The sequence below is a fragment of the Girardinichthys multiradiatus genome, chromosome 14 (assembly GCF_021462225.1).
Source record: "Girardinichthys multiradiatus isolate DD_20200921_A chromosome 14, DD_fGirMul_XY1, whole genome shotgun sequence".
In the NCBI taxonomy this organism is placed as follows: Eukaryota; Metazoa; Chordata; class Actinopteri; order Cyprinodontiformes; family Goodeidae; genus Girardinichthys; species Girardinichthys multiradiatus.
In genome coordinates, this window is record NC_061807.1 from 10,189,046 (window position 1) to 10,208,316 (window position 19,271).

At 37.2% G+C, this 19,271-nt stretch overlaps 2 protein-coding genes across 4 annotated transcripts in view; one reads left to right on the forward strand and one right to left on the reverse strand.

Moving 5' to 3' along the window:
* Positions 1-19,271, reverse strand: part of LOC124880824 (gastrula zinc finger protein XlCGF57.1-like) — a 219,484-nt gene that overhangs the window by 92,073 nt on the left and 108,140 nt on the right. The gene's annotated exons all lie outside the window — the stretch shown is intronic.
* The window catches only part of LOC124880821 (butyrophilin subfamily 1 member A1-like), a 32,206-nt gene that overhangs the window by 8,887 nt on the left and 4,048 nt on the right, over positions 1-19,271 (forward strand). The window contains exons 2-8 of one of the 3 annotated variants that reach the window (XM_047386177.1): positions 1,148-1,361; positions 1,665-1,729; positions 2,398-2,520; positions 14,396-14,746; positions 14,955-15,168; positions 18,234-18,298; positions 18,869-18,988. In XM_047386177.1, coding sequence (XP_047242133.1) covers positions 1,148-1,361; positions 1,665-1,729; positions 2,398-2,520; positions 14,396-14,746; positions 14,955-15,168; positions 18,234-18,298; positions 18,869-18,988 — 1,152 coding nt within the window. Of the gene's footprint in view, positions 1-1,147; positions 1,362-1,664; positions 1,730-2,397; positions 2,521-13,343; positions 13,478-14,395; positions 14,747-14,954; positions 15,169-18,233; positions 18,299-18,868; positions 18,989-19,271 lie in introns of those variants that run through there. The other 2 variants (XM_047386178.1, XM_047386179.1) reach the window with 2 other exon arrangements.

Consider the following 19,271-nt stretch of genomic DNA (forward strand, 5'->3'; position numbering starts at 1 on the left):
GAAACTGAATGGCTGAAAAAGAAAGGAATCAAGATGTCTCAACTCTAACCCTGGCTCAGTCAAAGCCCAGACCACCAAATCTGATTGAAATGTTGTGGTGGGAACTTAAGAGACCTCAATGAACGGAGATTTTGGAAAACAGTTGGGCAAATTTGCTCCACATGAGGGGCTCAAAACAACTACGGAGAGTTTTGGCTCCTAAAGGTGGTTCTACTTACTTTTTTTTCCATGACTGCTTTATGGTCAACACAAGCCTTAGACCTCATGAAATCCAAATGTTCCTTCATACTGGAGTGTAAAGCAACATATTTTAAAGCAGTTAAGTTGAATTCAAGTGTGACTGGAAGGTATGTACTGGGTAAAAAACATAAAAAACAGCTTTTTAGAACAACACATTATTTCCATAAGTATTAAAACCACTATCTTTCATAGTTGTCCTATTCCTTTACATTTTATGCAACAATCAACTGGGAGTTTTACGTTAAGAGAAAACTTTTCAGCGCAACACTAAACTATTGGTTATAGAAAATAAATACTTGACTGCACATTTTTGCTAGTTAGAAATCCCATGAAAACTGATAAACATGTTAAGTGGATCCCTTGGATATAACAGGGTCTTTTATCTCTTAAGCCTGAGGGTCTATTTTCCAAAAAATGCATACGGCATTTCTCAACTTGTAATATGCCTATACTGCTAATCTTGGTATCAACTAACAGAAAGATCCTGCAGGATGATGTGGATGTGAAAATTTGAGAGTAAATTATTGTGGACCTAAGTAAATAAGGTTTAAATGCCCAAAAATAAATTCTGCCTAACAAAAAACAGATACAAAACTTCTTACTCTTGCTGTAACGAAGGAAATAAACACAATAAATTGTAAATACAACATCTGAGTGGCATCTGTAGCCAGTCTGGTGACAACACAACATGTTTAGAGTCTTTTGCATGGTGTTTGAGCTGTGGTCAGTGGATATATGAATGAAGTAGGTACTTTTGTAGAGGAGTCTCAGATGAAGATCTGGACATATGACATGTGTGTGTCAGTCTCAGAGTTAGTCAGCTATGAGCATGTTATTGTTGCTAAAGAGGCTAAGTCCCCTTCTGAGGAGACCCTCTGGCTTAAGAGGTCAATTCTTTTTTTCACAGTTGCAGCGTCTGATCCGAAGCTTGCGGTGGTTTCTGTAGACAGAGGAAGAGTGAAAGTGGAGTGTGAAGCCAGATGCTGGCTGCCACCACCACTGATGATGATTCCGGATTATGAGGGAAACAGCCTCACCAATGAAAAGCCTGAACAACACAAAACCACCGGAGGATGCTACAACATGAAGCAAACAGCCATTCTCCAGAGTCCAATAAGCAGGTAAAATAAAAGCTTTCACATTTCTTTAGAATATCATTATTATAGTGTGAAAACACTGGACCATTCTTAAGAAGCAGCTTATTCTGTCCCTCAAACCCCATGTAAGAACATAATGCATTTTATCCACTGTACCACTAGAGGGAGCTTCCTTGTCACATATGAAACTTTTTAAAAGTTTTAAAAACTTTGCATATATGATTTCATTGATCTTGCAGTGATTTAAATAAACTACGAATGTCATAAAACCAGCATTACACTAAAATAACCAGATTAAGATTTTAATTGATTAATTTGTCATTACAGGGTCATCTGCAGAGTTCACCAACAGATGATTAAACTAAGCAAGACTGCAGAGATCCTTATTCCAGGTATGCCATAGATCTTTAATTGTATGATTACTTTGTCTAAAGGTTTAATTTCAGAAGATCTAAAAGCCTGATTTAAAGCAACTGGTACTGATCTGCAGTTTGAACTCAGTAATCAGAACACAAAAGTTTAGTTTTGCTGAGAATAAACATTTTATTTAAATTGCAAACTGGAACAAAGGCAAGTAATCTGCTTATTAATCAGCATGAAGTTAATTCACTTTGTCTGCCTGTCACAGAAAACTTACAATAGAAAAATACTATTTAGTTTCTTTTTCAAATCAAAAAATTACTTTATGTCTTAAATATGAAAATTAGAGGTTTAGATGTGACTTTTTGCCAAATCTTTATTTGTATAAAAATGTTTGAAATTGTGAAAAAAGGAAGCCATGACCTGATTTTATATTACTGCTGCTTTTCTATATCTTTAGTTTCTGCTATGCAGCTGAGGAAGAGGCTAATATCAGTCCATGGTCATGTTTTATTCAGTGATATCTTAGATTCAGTCGTATAGTAGTAAAATGAAAATCTTCTGCGGTCCAGAAATAAAGTTGCCACAGTTCTATAGAAATAGGAAGAAGGTGATTTCTGTAAAAGATCAGTGTTAGTTTTCAGGATTGGTTAAAACATTATATATTGTTATTTTAATACACTTTTTTTTATCATTTCAGCTCACTGGATGGAGCCCAAAGCCAACAGCACTGTCTTTACTGTTTTTATAACAGTTGTGGTTTGCTTGTTTCTCTTTTCATCATGTTTGCTCTACATGAGGAATATTGTACATTCTTCATCTGGTAAGTCAACATCCTCTCATAAAAAAACTAAAGGAACAGAGTGTAAAAATGAAAACCAGTCAGTATCTGGTGTGACCACCATTTGCCTCACGCAGTGCAAGACATCTCCTTCGCATCATCTGGAGTATTACAATAATAAACAGAATTCCATGTTTTTTGTTTTAAGATGTTTTTTAAGGGAGCTTAAATTGTTTTCAGATAATATTTTTATTTTTGTCTTTTGAGGTGGTTCAATTAAATGTCTTGTGAGATTAGCAAAAAGTAGAACTAGAAAGTGATCTGTGATATCTGACAGTAAACACCAGAGTCAAAACGAGCATCCTGTATATTTGTAATAATATTATCAATGGACGTTTTGCTGGTTTCTGTCTCCCTAGTGTATAAATTGATTGTAGGAAAGAAGGATGAAACATATAAACAATTCAAAAACTCTGTTGCTGTTTTATTTTCTATAGCAAAGTTGATGTTAAAGTTTTCTAGAATAAAGCTATTTTTGTTACATTAAGTCTATTTAAAAGTTTTGCCAGGTTAATTAATAATAGATTTAGATCTGAAACTGGAGGTCGATATATTACTCCAACAATAATGTTTTTCCCATCTTTTATGTCCAGCTCAATAAACAAAGAATCAGAAAACCCTTCATCTATGGATAAATCGTCTCAAGCTATTACAGAGTCATGCATATTGACATACATGGAGACTCCTCCACCTTGCCTACCAGTTTTATTTCTACTATACATAACATAGCCATCCAGATTAAGTGTGTCCAGATATGTTCTTTCGTTTACCCACGTTTCAGTACAGCCTATAATGTTGAACCTTTGGTCAAGACTGTCTAGCAGAGAGAGTAACTCATCATGATGTTTAACTAGGCTTTTTATGTTAAGGTATAATAATGAAGGATAGTTTTTAAATGCTGATAGGTTATCAGGTGTAACCCTCCTGCAATTTATTCTTTCAAAGCAATGCCGTTCAAGCACTTCATTAGATTCAATTGCCAAGTCATCATACCCCATGTAATACAAAAATTGTATAACTCACACTCACCCACACAGAAAATACTGAAAAAGTTGTGGGCTTTTCGGTATTGAAACTTGAAACTTTGAAAATGAACTTGAACTGTATCTTGGTTATATTACGATGTTTGGTGATGTTTTCTGTTAGCCATTTCTCTGACAAAGCAATGACAGAAAATTTTAATTTCAACATAGATAGAAATGAATGAAGGGATCATATTTGCAAGGTAAACTTCTTATATTTAGGTGACGAGTGAAAAATATATTAGAATGTGCAGAAGCACATGAATCATTAAATTGAGGCGGGGGCTATTTTGACTTTAATTGCATTTCTATAACTAGAACAGCATTATCAACAACCTCCTAAACTTAGACAACCCATTAAGGGCCTGATCCCAAATAGCAGGAGCTAATTTGTGTGTACTATAAGTAAATTGCACGTGCAATAAGTGGGCATGTTGCTTGCCATTTTCAAAGATTGCGTGTGCTATGGATAACAGGTGCAAAACAGGTACAGACCACCCTATTTAAATGAAGAAATTGCATGTGCTACTGGCTGGAACAAGACGAAGAGCAAACAGATCCTCTACTGTATTGCTAAAAATATGCAGGGATTGATCCACTGCATCCTTATACATTATCCAGTTGCTGATTTTTTCCTTCTGTTCTGTTCGGCCCTTGCTTTTCTGGACCACTACAGTTAGTTAACTTTTGTTGTCCTACTCACAGCAGGTTTGTCATCTGCCCTCACAAATTTAATTTCTCTTATCTTGCTTGATGTAACACACAACAAATTGGACAATCTATATTAACAAAAAGTCAAATATGTCTGTTAATTTATTTGTTTTCCTTGATCTTTTAATTCTTTTCAAAGCATTACCGGGTTCTGTTGTTTTTTGATAGTATATGCTTGAAGAGTTCGAAGTTTATCATAAACAGCCACAATATTTAAGCCTGAGCATAATATTAGCAACATAAAAATAGATTATTGTAGGAGTTGGCAATCTATATGTTATAGCTTTGCTAATTTTAAAAAATATCGTCACATAGCTGTCCTGCAAAAAAGTTAAATCGAACATTTATGTACATAAAAATAAATTATTTTCCAATGTATTTACTTAATTCCTTTTGTTTATTTTGCCAATATTTTAATGACATACAACCTGTTTGATTGTTTAAATAGATTTTTTGGTGACACAAAATAATTTTTTACTGCATAAACAAAACCCTCCCCTGGCATATGTTCACATTTAAACACGTAATTAAACTGATCCGGCTCCGATTGCCCTGCAACTACATTACGTTACTATCAATAAAGCTGGCTTAAATGGTGATTTTTCACCTGCTAAGAAGTGATTTTAGCATCTAGTTTGCAAATGAAGGATTTAATCTGCCTTATAATGTCTTTAGTTCTTTCCTATTAATTAAATTATCAACATCAAAGCACAGTGGGTCTTTTGCATGATGTGCATATTAGATAATTAAACATAGAATCCTCTATTCTCATCTATTTTTAATATTTTTATTTTTGACAACCCTAATGTGTTATGGTAAATGGACTGAACTTACAAAGCGCCTTTCCAGTCATACTGACCGCTCAAGGCGCTTTACATTAGAGCCACATTCTCCCAGACACACTCACTAACACGCACAAATTCAAACACCGATGTGCAGATCGGTTGGCAATATGAGGTTAAGTGCTGTGCTCAGGTATACATCGCCTTGTGGCAGGAGAAAGCTGGAATCTAACCCACAACCCTTCTTCTCACTGAGCCACAGTCGCCTCATGTTGGCACATGTACAGAAGATTCTCTCTCCCTGTCATCTGTCATTCTATCTATGCCTCCTTCTGTCCAAAGTGACAGCAGACATTTTTGCGTCCCAGTTAGCAACTGCATTTCAAACGTGCTAAATCCACGCGCAAAAATTGCGACCGCAAATTGCTTCAGGCTTTGAAAATCACATTGCGGGTGACAAGGGATGACATTTGTATATCCTCCTTCCATGAATTTGAGCGTTTGGGTCATTATCATATATTTTACTTATTCATGAAGGCAGACACGCAAAAAGGTTTGCGCCTGCAGTTCCACTGATTTTGCACACGTAATCCTACTACCACCTTGTTTGTAGATCAGCTTTGCGTATGCAGTTTTGTACACGCAAACCTTTTAAAGTTCAGGCCCTATAAGTGTTTTGTTGTTGCTAACAGCTCCTCTATATTACCTTTACAGGTCGGCAAAAAAAGCCCTTAGCAAAGAAGATATTGGACCAAAGTTTAACAAGTAATAACAGCGAAAGCCTCCTGATCCAATCAACTGTGAGTGACGGGACTGAAATCACTGATAGCAGGATTAACAGGCAGCTGAAAGATGAGGTTAAACATCTCAGGTCATCCGCCAACAAGATGAAATCATCCGCCAACTAGATGAAATCATCCGGCAAAAAATATGAGACTATCCACACACTGCAGGACATTAGATCTCAACAATACCCTGCCTGTGGCCAACATGTGCAGCCAACAGTCTCCCACAGTCCCACCAAATCATTCCCTGTACTCTGTAACCGATCTTCAGATTCCAACACAGACACTACAAACATCCTTTGTGATCAAAATCCAAAAAAAGTGGCTTCAAAGTCTTTAGAAACTGACAATTGTCAAAGTCCAATCGAAGTTCCAGCTGCAGCACACATATCCCGAAGGGAACAGCATAATCAAAGCTGTCCAACTCTGATGGCTTTGGTTTCTTCTGCATCTAAATCTTCACCCAGGAGTAAAAAAAAACCTGACAAAAACAGAAGTCCTTTCAAAGAGTGACCCCGATATCCAGAAGTTTGGATTGGTTCAGCATAGACAGCAATCTGAGCTCAGGTCATATTTCTCTTCCTACAACCCTTACAGTCCTCTGGCAGATTTACCAAAACCTTTTTAGAGCTTTTATCTACAGCGTACACAGGCTAGCTCATGGTAATGCCACCATTTGTGTTTCTGACAGAAAGTCAGAAGGATTAAGCTTTGAGGTTATATGTAAAGAACTGTTGCCTTGCAGAAAGACGATCCTGGGTTCAAATCCCAGCCTGGGGTCTTTCTGCATGGAGTTTGCATATTCTCCCAGTGCCAGCCTGGGTTCTTTCTGAGTACTCTGGCTTCCTCCTCCAGTCTAAAAACATGACTGTTAGGTTATAAGTAGTCTAAATTGCCCTTAGGTGTGAGTGTGTGTGCATGGATGCTTGTCCTGTGTGTGTCTCTGTGTTTCCCTGTGATGGACTGGAGAACTGTCCATTGTTTGTTCCCGCCTCTCACCTGTAGACTGCTGACCCTGACGGACAAGCAGGTGTAGAGGACAGATGGACGGATAGATGTCCTCATTTGAAATCTAGCATTTTAGGTATTTATACACTGTTCAGATTCACTGCATGTGACCCCTTGTATGGCACTGCTCAGTTGTGGCACACTTGTCTGGCCTTTTCTGCATAACGTTGTAATAGTGTAGAAACACAAGTGAAAATCCTGTACGCTCAGACTAATTCCTACCTTTCAAACACACAATCATTTAAACCTGTTGAATGGGAGTTAAAGTGTTGGAGCTAGATCCTGTCTTTAGCGGTCAAAGGAAGAGAGGCACGGTGGAACACGTCCACAGTCAATCATAGGGACAGAGCCAACAATCAACCATTTACCATCAAATCTGGGGCAATTATAATATTTTGGGGTTGGAGAAAACCCTAAGTTTGCACAGAAAGAAAATATTTGGACCTATGCGTCAATTTATTAAAAAAAAACATCAGTTTTAACAGCTCTGGGACTTCACGACTCACAATGTATGAGTGGTGGTCCCACTCAGGTCCCCCAAGGTCTGGAATTGGCCCTTCTCCACAATCTTCCTCAGGGTCCGGTCACCTCTTCTCATTGTGCAGCGTTTTCTGCCACACTTTTTCCTTCCCACAGACTTCCCACTGAGGTGCCTTGATACAGCACTCTGGGAACAGCCTATTCGTTCAGAAATGTATTTCTGTGTCTTACCTTCTTGCTTGAGGGTGTCAATAGTGGCCTTCTGGACAGCAGTCAGGTCGGCAGTCTTACCCATGATTGGGGTTTTGAATGATGAACCAGGCTGGGAGTTTTAAAGGCCTCAGGAATCTTTTGCAGGTGTTTAGAGTTAACTCGTTGATTCAGATGATTAGGTTCATAGCTCGTTTAGAGACCCTTTTAATGATATGCTAATTTTGTGAGATAGGAATTTTGGGTTTTCATGAGCTGTATGCCAAAATCATCCGTATTAAGACAATAAAAGACCTGAAATATTTCAGTTAGTGTGCAATGAATCTAAAATATATGAATATTAAATTTTCATCATGACATTATGGAAAATAATGAACTTTATCACAATATGCTAATATTTTGAGAAGGACCTGTATTTATGTCTTCACTGTGTGCTGGAAGTAGTCTTCTCAAAGGTATGTATAGAAAGAAGTTTGCAGTTATTTTCTCTGTATAAATATTAATGAGCAAGAAATGTACATGAAGACAGTAAATGTGCTGATGAACTCAGACTAAACAGGCACTTGGCAAATCACTTGCAACAATACACTTCCTGAAGCACAGGTAAATCAGCAATAATGTAATTTAAACGGGTTTTATCTCATTGTTTCTGCAGTAACTGAAGAGAATCAAACTCACTGAAACTGATGAGACTTTGGGTTTCATGACACTAAAACGTTTATGAAGCGGAGAACATTTTGTAGATTGTAGATAAATTTGACAAAAAATGAGGCCCTAATTTCAATAGAATAGCTAAGTTGTGGAGGAAATGATTTAATTTATTAATTAGTAACATCAGTAGGTAAGAGGTTAAATTTGTATGACGCTTGTTGACGTTTGTGTGATGATGTATGGAGTAATTTGAATGCTTCTATTGATGTTTTACACTGATCCACATTAGTTGCAACTTCCAGTTTTCACAATCTGTTCTGCTTTCTCACCAGCATGTTCAGCACTTCTGTTTACTTAAATTGTGGTCCTGTGCCATTTGCTGAAGTCAGACATGGTTACAGTAGCATGTGTTAATGGTTTCACTGATGAAAGCAGCTCAAATGTGTAGTTTAGCAGTGTAACAAAGGATGATGGAGATTAACACTTTAACTTTGTCTTGTGGTAAAGCCTGTAGTATTCAATGTGTGCACAACAAACAGGTTGCCTCCTCTTATGTATGAGAATGAAATATTTCCCCTTTACTAGATTATCTTTGCAGATTGCATGGTGGTGCAGTTGGTAGCACCATTGCCTTTTAGCAAGAAAGTCCTGGGTTCAAGTCCCAGCCTGGCGTATTTCTGCATGGAGATTGAATGTTCTCCCTGTGCATGCGTTGGTTCTCTCTGGTTACTCCAGCTTCCTCCATCAGAACAAAAACTTGACTGTTAGGTTAACTGGTTACTCTGAATTTCACTTAGCTGTGAGAAAATGTCCTTTGTTTCTACATGTTACCCTGTGATGGACTAGCCATATGTTGGGACCCAGCCATGGTTACAAAATGAAAGGCCATTACAAACTTTTCTGCAACTTTCTAAATAAATCGCATTAACCTACTTCCAGGTCAGCCAGGAAAAGGGGTAACAGCGGACTTCCCATGACGTCACTGTCCAAAATAATAAACCAATATTTCCCTAAACATTATTTTACTAAACTTGATAACTAACTAACAGAATTAAGCCCATTTCTCCAGAAAGATTTGGTTCTTATTTCTTTAAATATTATTTTAATAAATAAAGGCAGCTAATTAAACACCATTGAGAATTGGTCATCCAGAAGGTTGGTTTTATTCAGCATAATTCTTTAAAATATTATTTTATTAAAATAATATTTTATCTGATCTCACATTGTTAATAGTTGTTTAAAGGTATGTCAATTATTTTCTAAGTTAGTTCCAAGACTAACTTAACTCCACTTCCCGATTCTTCAAGATAATCCTTGGTTCTCAAACATAAATATTGCATGGTAATGTTGCATCAGTCTTTCAGTGATGGTTTTCAACCATCTTTGATCAGCTTGTTTATATTGTACATTGCCCATTAGTCTTCCCTATTCTTTAATTCTGCTTGGTAGTTTAGTTGGATTGTTTTAGCATAGTAAAGAGTTTGTTGATTGAAATATGTTTGACTTTGAGTTGACTTATTTTTGTTATTAAATTCTTGTATTTTAAGAAATTGTGTGAATTCATTCCATGTGTGTGCAGAGTTTTGCTATTTAATAATGTTAGAGCTTGGCTCATCCCTTTCAATTTTGTTCTAATGCCACCGCCTTATTGGTCTGGTATTCACAGGACCACCCTTAACAGGCTGAAATATAATTTGATAAAATATTAAAATATTAATATTAAATAATATATTCATATTCATAATTACAACACATATTTGATGGTCAAAAACTGCAACCCTGTAAGGATAAGGTGTTTTTTTTTTTTGTAGGTCAACTCAGACTTCAAGTTTAATCCAAAGATTACAAAACTTGCAAGAGCAACCATTTTTGTTTTGTTCATGTACAATTTTGAGCCTCTTCCTTTACTATTTAAATGCATAGAAAGAAATGAGAGAAATGTAATATTTGTTTGTATTGCTGGTAGCAGGAAACCTGGCCCAATGATGAGGTAATCGCTCAAATGCAAATTGAATGCAGAAACAGAACCAGTTTTTGTTCGAGGCTTGATGTTTTTACAGAAATAAGTAAATCAGTGGGCTACATGTTAAATTGGATTTCATTGTTTTAATTCAGCTGAGGGTCTGGATGAATCAGAATAAGCTTTATTGCCAAGTTCGTACATACAAACAAGGAATTTGACTCCGGTACACTTTGCTCTTTTGTTCTGTTTTTGCATTACAGAATATACAAATTTACAATGTACAATATACACATATATAATAAAGGTGGTTCAACAGCAACTTCTGGGATTTGGGCTGCTGTTGCATGTCTGATATTAGATAAGAACCTTTTGGAGTAAACATAGCAGGAGTCTATTGTATATTATATAGTACATTCTTTAAGGTTAAGTTTCACAACTCAAAGTCTATTAAATGTGTCCATCCTAATTTGAATAAATTATTTTCTTCTGAAGCAGTAATATAATTTGCATTTTAACAGTTCCGTTCAATAACACACAAATCTGTTCAGCTTCCAGAATGAGGCCTCCTATAAACTCGAGAACTTGACACCAGTTAAGTTTAAATGGGAATGCATTATTTCGACAGTCTTTTTCTTATCTAGCAGCCTGTAAATTTGCAGAGAAAGGTTCTGTGTGTTTTCGTAACGTTAAGGCTTTGAAGCCACAGCCATGGAAAATTTCCCCTTTCTGTCAAAAAGCAGAAACACTGCAAAGAGTTTTGAAGATGGATTTTATTTACGACCATCAGACTATGTGCTTCCTGAATATATCCCTGTAGGTTTTAGCAAATATTAATACTACTGACTATCTTCTCTCAAAATCAGAATCAGCTTTATTGCCAAGTTTGTACAGACAAACTCAGTACTGCTGTTTGAACTCTGCACAATATTCAAAACTTTGCTGGAACCTTAAAAGCAAGACCTGTATCTGTTGTGAAAAGACAGAACATGATTGATGTTTAGGCAGAAGTGAGACTGATGACAGTTTATTTTTTGTCTGAGATTTATTTACTTGTTGCACTCAAATCTTCACAAGTGAAAGGTTTTCAATTGTTTGTAACGTGATCACATCATGTTCATTCTCCCTTGCACGCATGAGTTATTGTTTCTGGTTTTACCTGTTCTCTGCGTCACAACGTTTATCTCTTTTGTGTGTGTGTGTGTGTGTGTGTGTATGTATAAAGGTCACAAACTCCTAATATTAATATTTAGCTTTGATTATGGCACGCATTCACTGTGGCATTATTTCAATAAGCTTCTGCAGTGTCACAAGATTTGTGTCCACCCAGTGTTGCATTAATTTGTCACCAAGATCTTGCATTGATGATGGTAGAGTCTGACCGCTGCGCAAAGCCTTCTCCAGCACATCCCAAAGATTCTCAATGGGGTTAAAGACTGGACTCTGTGGTGGTCAATCCATGTGTGAGAATGATGTCTCATGCTCCTTGAACCACTCTTTCACAATTCGAGCCTGATTAATCCTGGCATTGTCACCTTGGAATATGCCCGTGCCATCAGGGAAGAAAAAATCCATTGATGGAATAACCTGGTCATTCAGTATATTCAGGTAGTCAGCTGACCTCATTCTTTGAACACATACTGTTGCAGAACCCAGACCTGACCAACTGCAGCAATCCCAGATCATAGCACTGCCCCCACAGGCTTGTACAGTAGGCACTAGGCATGATGGGTGCATCACTTCACCTGCCTCTCTTCGTACCCTGATGCGCCCATCACTCTGGAACAGAGTAAATCTGGACTCATCAGACCATATGACCTTCTTCCAGTCCAATCTTTATGCTGTGTAGCAAATTGAAGCCTTTTTCTGGTTAGCCTCACTGAATAGTGGTTTTCTTAAGGCTACACAGCTGTTCAGTCCCAATCCCTTGAGTTTCCTTTGCATTGTGGGTGTGGAAATGCTCTTACTTTCACTATTAAACAAAGCCCGGAGTTCTACTGTTGTTTGTCTTCGATTTGATTTAAGTGATCGCTTGAATGATCACGATCTTTCAGGATTTTTTTCCGGCCACATTTCTTTCTCTAAGACGATGGGTCCCCACTATCCTTCCAGTTTATAATAATGCGTTGGACAGTTTTTAACCCAATTTTGGTAGTTTTTGCAATCTCCTTAGATGTTTTCTCTGCTTGATGTATGCCAATGATTTGACCCTTCTGAAACAGACTGACACCTTTTCCACGACCATGGGATGTGTCTTTTGACATGGTTGTTTAAGAAATGAGAAGCAACTCATTGCACCAGTTGTAAATAACTTTTTGCCAGCTGAAACATAATCGCCCATGCAGTAATTATCCATTGGGAGGCTTGTACCTATTTGCTTTGTTAAATTCAGGTGTGGACTTTTTTTTTTGGCCAGGCACTATGTGTGTGTGTATTTGTATGAATTAACACATGTGGAATTATATACTGAACAAAAAAAGTGTGAAACAACTGAAAATATGTCTTATATTCTAGGTTCTTCAAAGTAGCCACCTTTTTATTTGATTACTGCTCTGCACACTCTTGGCATTCTGTTGATGAGCTTCAAAAGATAGTCACCTGAAATGGTTTTCACTTCACAGATGTGCCCTGTCACGTTTAATAAGTGGAATTTCAAGCCTTATAAATGGGGTTGGGTCCATCAGTTGTGTTGTGCAGAAGGTGGATGCAGTACACAGCTGATAGTCCTACTGAATAGAGTGTTAGAATTTGTATTATGGCAAGAAAATAGCAGCTAAGTAAAGAAAAAAAGAGTGGCCATCATTACTTTAAGAAATGAAGGTCAGTCAGTCTGAACAATTGGGAAAACTTTGTAAGTGACCAAAATTGTAACTTTGTAAGTAAACTGTGTGTGTGTATTAGTTTAAGAAATTGAACAATAAAACAATAAAATCCCCCAGAAATTGAACAATAAAACAATAAAATCCCCCAAAAGTTAATCTGAGTATACTAGTTCTTTCCTCAGTTTAAAGATTTGGTAGGAGGTAGGTCAGTTTATCAACAAGGAAAACAAACAAACAAACAAAAAAGCCCCATTAAGATCGTCTGTTAGCATATTCGAATAGACAATGTCAAGCTCCGCCCACAAGATAGAGATATTTTGTGTTTGAGGTTTGGTCAGATTCAAATCAGCTGTTGACTTGGTAAGAGTCTTAAGGGCTGCTTACGGATGTTGACAGTTTTAATCAAACTTCAGGGTTTTTTCCTATTAAAAACTGATGAAAGTGACCTTTTATCAGCTGGTGATGTATTTTTGTCTTTACTTTGTGCTGGGAATGCTCTCATCAAAAGGTATGTTTGCTGGCATTTTTTTCTGTAAAGCTAATGAGCAGGAAGTGTACATAAAGATAGTTCATGTGCTGATAAACACAGAGTAAGCAGGCACTTGACCGGGCTTCAATTGCATATTATAAAGTACATTCTTTAAGGTTAAGTATCACAACTAAAATACATTTTAAATGTGACCCTAGTTTTTTCTCTCAGTACCATTTCTTTTTAACTTTCTAAAATATTCAAAACTTTGCAAGAAACATTAAAAGCAAGACCTGTTTGTATAGTGAGAAGAGAGAACATGAGTGATGTTAGTGGTGTCTTTAGACTGATAAAAGTTTATTACTGCCAAGTGAGATTTATTGACTTTTTGCACTCCCAGTTGTGCAGGAAAATCAAAGCTTTGAAAGTGGCAAGTTTTAAGTTGTTTGTAACATGATCAGATCCTAGATATTTTCCTTCACACGCATGAGTTATTGCCTCTGGTTTTACCTGTTTTCTGCGTCATAAGGTTTAATCTCTTTAAAGCATCTCATTTTTTTCTGGGAGTGTCTCACGTGGCCCAGATTCACAAACCTGTTGAATCAAGTAAGGAAAGTACAAGATTGCAAAATCTGCAGAAGAATGGGGAAGTATCTGCTTAGATTTTCCATTGAAAGGGTGTTTAATTTTTTTTCTTTGCACTCAGAGTAAAATCAGTTTTTGTGATTAAAAACTAAAACTCTCACACAGTTGGAGGCAAGTGTTGGAGATCATAAAATATTTGTTTGAAAAAGGAAGAAAATATGGTTCTGTTCTTTGGTTATATTGTGTGAAAGTTGTTCGTTATTTTTACCACATTCTTACATTAAGTAAGTAAACAATGTTTGTTTCACACATGCATCTTAAAATAATAACCACACATGTATTAGATTCTACATCTTTGTTCTTGTCTTCCAGGTTGTTCCTGTGCAAATCATCACCTTGAGCAGATTGTGACCTTTGCCGGTGGGAATGTCATCCTGCCCTGCAGTCTGAAAATCCCTAACAACGGTGACATGCCAACAGTGGAGTGGTCCAAGGAAGGCCTGAAGCCGAACGTGGTCTTCTTGTACCGCAATGGCTTTGAGACTTTTGAGATGAAAAATCCAGCCTTTGAGTTCCGGACGAGCCTCTTCATGAGAGAGGTAAAAAACGGGAACGTCTCGCTGAGGATCTCCAACGTGAGGATCTCAGACGAGGGGATCTACCAATGTTTGATCATCCAAAGGAACAGAACCAGAGAGGCTAAAGAAATGCAGCTGGTTGTCAGTATGTCAGCCTCAGTTTAATTTTGGTTGTGCTCATCAGTTCCAATCTAATGTTAGTTTTTGATGTTAGTGATGAGAGGGAAAAAACACATAAAGAATATTTAATGTTTCTGTTACAGAAAATCCACAGATTTAGGGAATACAAGTCAGAGAAGAAAATTAATAATCATGTTAATCAGCTTTTAACCATTTCAATTCCATCTCCACAGCTGCACTGTCTGACCCGAGGCTTTCAGTGGATTCTGATAAAAACGGGAGAATGACGGTGGCCTGTGAGGCGACTTGCTGGCTGCCAGCCCCACTGATGGCGATTGTGGATGAAAAAGAGAACAACATCACTGACACTGTGGAGATACAAGGAGCACATAACACAGAATGTTACACAGTGAGGCAAACAGCCACAGTGCAGAGTCATAAAAACAGGTAACAGAAAGGTTTCCATAGTTTATTCTGTAACTTATGTTTTTTTAGAAAACACTGACAGGGAAAATCAGGATTTACAGGTCCTTCTCAAAATATTAGCATATTGTGATAAAGTTCATTATTTTCCATAATGTAATGATGAAAATTTAACATTCATATATTTTAGATTCATTGAACACTAACTGAAATATTTCAGGTCTTTTATTGTCTTAATACGGATGATTTTGGCGTACAGCTCATGAAAACCCAAAATTCCTATCTCACAAAATTAGCATATTTCATCCGACCAATAAAAGAAAAGTGTTTTTAATACAAAAAACGTCAACCTTCAAATAATCATGTACAGTTATGCACTCAATACTTGGCTGGGAATCTTTTGGCAGAAATGACTGCTTCAATGCGGCGTGGCATGGAGGCAATCAGCCTGTGGCACTGCTGAGGTCTTATGGAGGCCCAGGATGCTTCTATAGCGGCCTTTAGCTCATCCAGAGTGTTGGGTCTTGAGTCTCTCAACGTTCTCTTCACAATATCCCACAGATTCTCTATGGGGTTCAGGTCAGGAGAGTTGGCAGGCCAATTGAGCACAGTGATACCATGGTCAGTAAACCATTTACCAGTGGTTTTGGCACTGTGAGCAGGTGCCAGGTCGTGCTGAAAAATGAAATCTTCATCTCCATAAAGCTTTTCAGCAGATGGCAGCATGAAGTGCTCCAAAATGTCCTGATAGCTAGCTGCATTGACCCTGCCCTTGATAAAACACAGTGGACCAACACCAGCAGCTGACAATGCACCCCAGACCATCACTGACTGTGGGTACTTGACACTGGACTTCTGGCATTTTGGCATTTCCTTCTCCCCAGTCTTCCTCCAGACTCTGGCACCTTGATTTCCGAATGACATGCAGAATTTGCTTTCATCCGAAAAAAGTACTTTGGACCACTGAGCAACAGTCCAGTGCTGCTTCTCTGTAGCCCAGGTCTGGGGAATGCGGCACCTTTAGCCCATTTCCTGCACACGCCTGTACACGGTGGCTCTGGATGTTTCTACTCCAGACTCAGTCCACTGCTTCCACAGGTCCCCCAAGGTCTGGAATCGGCCCTTCTCCACAATCTTCCTCAGGGTCCGGTCACCTCTTCTCGTTGTGCAGCGTTTTCTGCCACACTTTTTCCTTCCCACAGACTTCCCACTGAGGTGCCTTGATACAGCACTCTGGGAACAGCCTATTCGTTCAGAAATGTCTTTCTGTGTCTTACCCTCTTGCTTGAGGGTGTCAATAGTGGCCTTCTGGACAGCAGTCAGGTCGGCAGTCTTACCCATGATTGGGGTTTTGAATGATGAACCAGGCTGGGAGTTTTAAAGGCCTCAGGAATCTTTTGCAGGTGTTTAGAGTTAACTCGTTGATTCAGATGATTAGGTTCATAGCTCGTTTAGAGACCCTTTTAATGATATGCTAATTTTGTGAGATAGGAATTTTGGGTTTTCATGAGCTGTATGCCAAAATCATCCGTATTAAGACAATAAAAGACCTGAAATATTTCAGTTAGTGTGCAATGAATCTAAAATATATGAATGTTAAATTTTCATCATTACATTATGGAAAATAATGAACTTTATCACAATATGCTAATATTTTGAGAAGGACCTGTATATTAATCATTCACTCAATTATTTAACCAACCAACTAACTAGTCCTTGTACGTACCTACCTACTAACCTCTAAACTCTGTCAGCTATAAAAGATGGAGCAACCTGCTTTGCTTTTCTTTGCTTTTTAATGACTAGTACCTACAGCAAGCTATTGCCTTGTATTAGCATCACTAGTAAGATACATAAATTAAAGCCCATATAAAACAATAAAATAAGAAAAGAATCAAAGTGCTAAAAAGTAGAAATGTCTAGACATTACAACACATTACTGAACTTTGTGATTTTCATGTGGGAAAAGTGCTAGAAAAATGTGTGAAATCACCACCAAATGGTCCAACTCTGCCACCTGCTGACATCAATTAGTATCTGCAGATAAAAAAGGCTACGTATATATTCACAGATACACCTAAAAAATTTAAATGTCTTAAACTGCAATACTTTGTTTGTCTGTCATTTCAGAAGGTGAAAATCATAGATTCAATATACATAGAGTAAAATATTTCAACTCTTTATGTCTAGTAATTTTGATGATTATGGTTTACAGATAATGAAAACACAATTCTGTGTCTCGAAAATCAGAATACTGTGAAAAAGTTAAACATTGGTAACTCATTGCATCAAACTCTTATCAGCGAATTAATTCAAAGTGCAAAGTGTTCCTGAGCCTCTACACGGTTTCTCAGTCTGGGTCACACCATCATGGAGAAGACTGCTGACTTGACAAATATCCAGAAGAGTCATTGACACCCTTCATAAGGAGGGTAAAGCCACAAACGGTCATTGGTAAAGAAGCTGGTAGTTCAGAGTTTCTGTATCCAAGCATATTAATAGAAAGTTGAGTTGAAGGACAAAGTGTGGTAGGAAAACATGCAAGAGCAACAGGGATAACTGCAACCTTGAGAGCCTTAAGAATGATGGGTGAGACAAGTTGTTTCTACAAAACACTGTGCACGCATAAATAAAGACAGAGCCTTGTAAACAGAAAATGAAACCACATGCACCGGCACAAGGGAGCTAAGGAAGGGTCACAACCTGAAGGCTAACCATCATTGTTTCAGACAGTTGTGAAAGTCTAAAATCCTATAGCTCTCTTAGATTCAGAGGGTTTACTTATTAACACAAATAAAATAAGCCCTTATAATGTTTCTGCCTCTAAAGGCATATAGTTACAAGGATGTTTTTTTTTTTTTCTAACACTAGAGGGAACTCAAAAGCAACTGTTGGAAATCTTCCCGAGTTTAAAAATGACTGGGAGTAGAATCCTTTAGGCTCTTTAATGTTCCTTAAATGGGTACAAACAAGTGTTAGCTGTAGTGCTCATAAAGTCATAAGAACTTTGTTTATTACTATAAACTTCAAAAATAAATACAATTAAACACAGTGGTTTAAACTTACATGGGATGGATCTGTGATCACAGAGTTGTCTGCAGAGTCGAGCAGCCACAGACGAACCAGAGCAGGACAGCAGAGATCCTTCTTTCAGGTACAAAGATGATTTCACACTTCATGGTTTACCTAAATATTTCTTTTAGTTAAAACTTTATATTTCATTGTAATCTACTCTTTTAACTGTGTATTTCACCTGTATCTGGATGTTTGAATTTTTTATGCCCCAGATTAGGGTAGGAATCATGGATATTATTTATAAAGAGCAACTTGTCCTAAATCAGCAACTGACAGAAATGCTTTTTAATATAGCAGTAAACAGTATGACAAGAGATAGGTAAATGTGTTTTAACATATTAAATACAAGTTATAACCTACAATAATTGAGACTTGAGGCAATAAACACAAAATAAAAAGGCCAAAAATCTTTAATTGATTAATTAATGAAGAGGCAGATTGTATATTTAATGCTTGCCTTATAAAGCAGACAGATTTAGATTGTCCTTATAGTTGTTTTCCTGATCGTTTTGGTTCTCTTGTAGGATGTTAGCATAGATCATTCTGTGATGCTCGAACAAATTTAGGATCCACTCAAACTGCTGTTTAAACAGTTGTCTAATACATTTTCATCAGTTATATAAATATTGATGGGACCATATTGATGTAGTTTCAGCTCCCTGGATGTGGTCCGACTTCCAGATTGCCGTCTTCTCTGTTGAAGTGATAGCTTCAGTTTGCCTTTTTGGATCATTTGTCTTCTGCGTCTGGTGGGCGTGTTCCAAATACGGTAAATCAGAGTTTTTGTTTATTAAATTAAATTAAATGATTACATTCCAATAAGAGATCATTACTAGTTGTTGAAGTATTAAAAAGGAGATTTAATATTAGAAGTGGAAAGTCCGAGTTTTTAAATGTAAATATCTATAATCTTTATTTCCATTCGTATGTGAAGAAAAAGTTGCTAAAATATTGTCTCCTATGTTTTCAGATGTTTAAATACCTGAATGTCTTTTGCTTTGTGAAGTTTTACTTGAGTAATTCAGTTAACTCTCCTTTAGTCTGATTTGTTT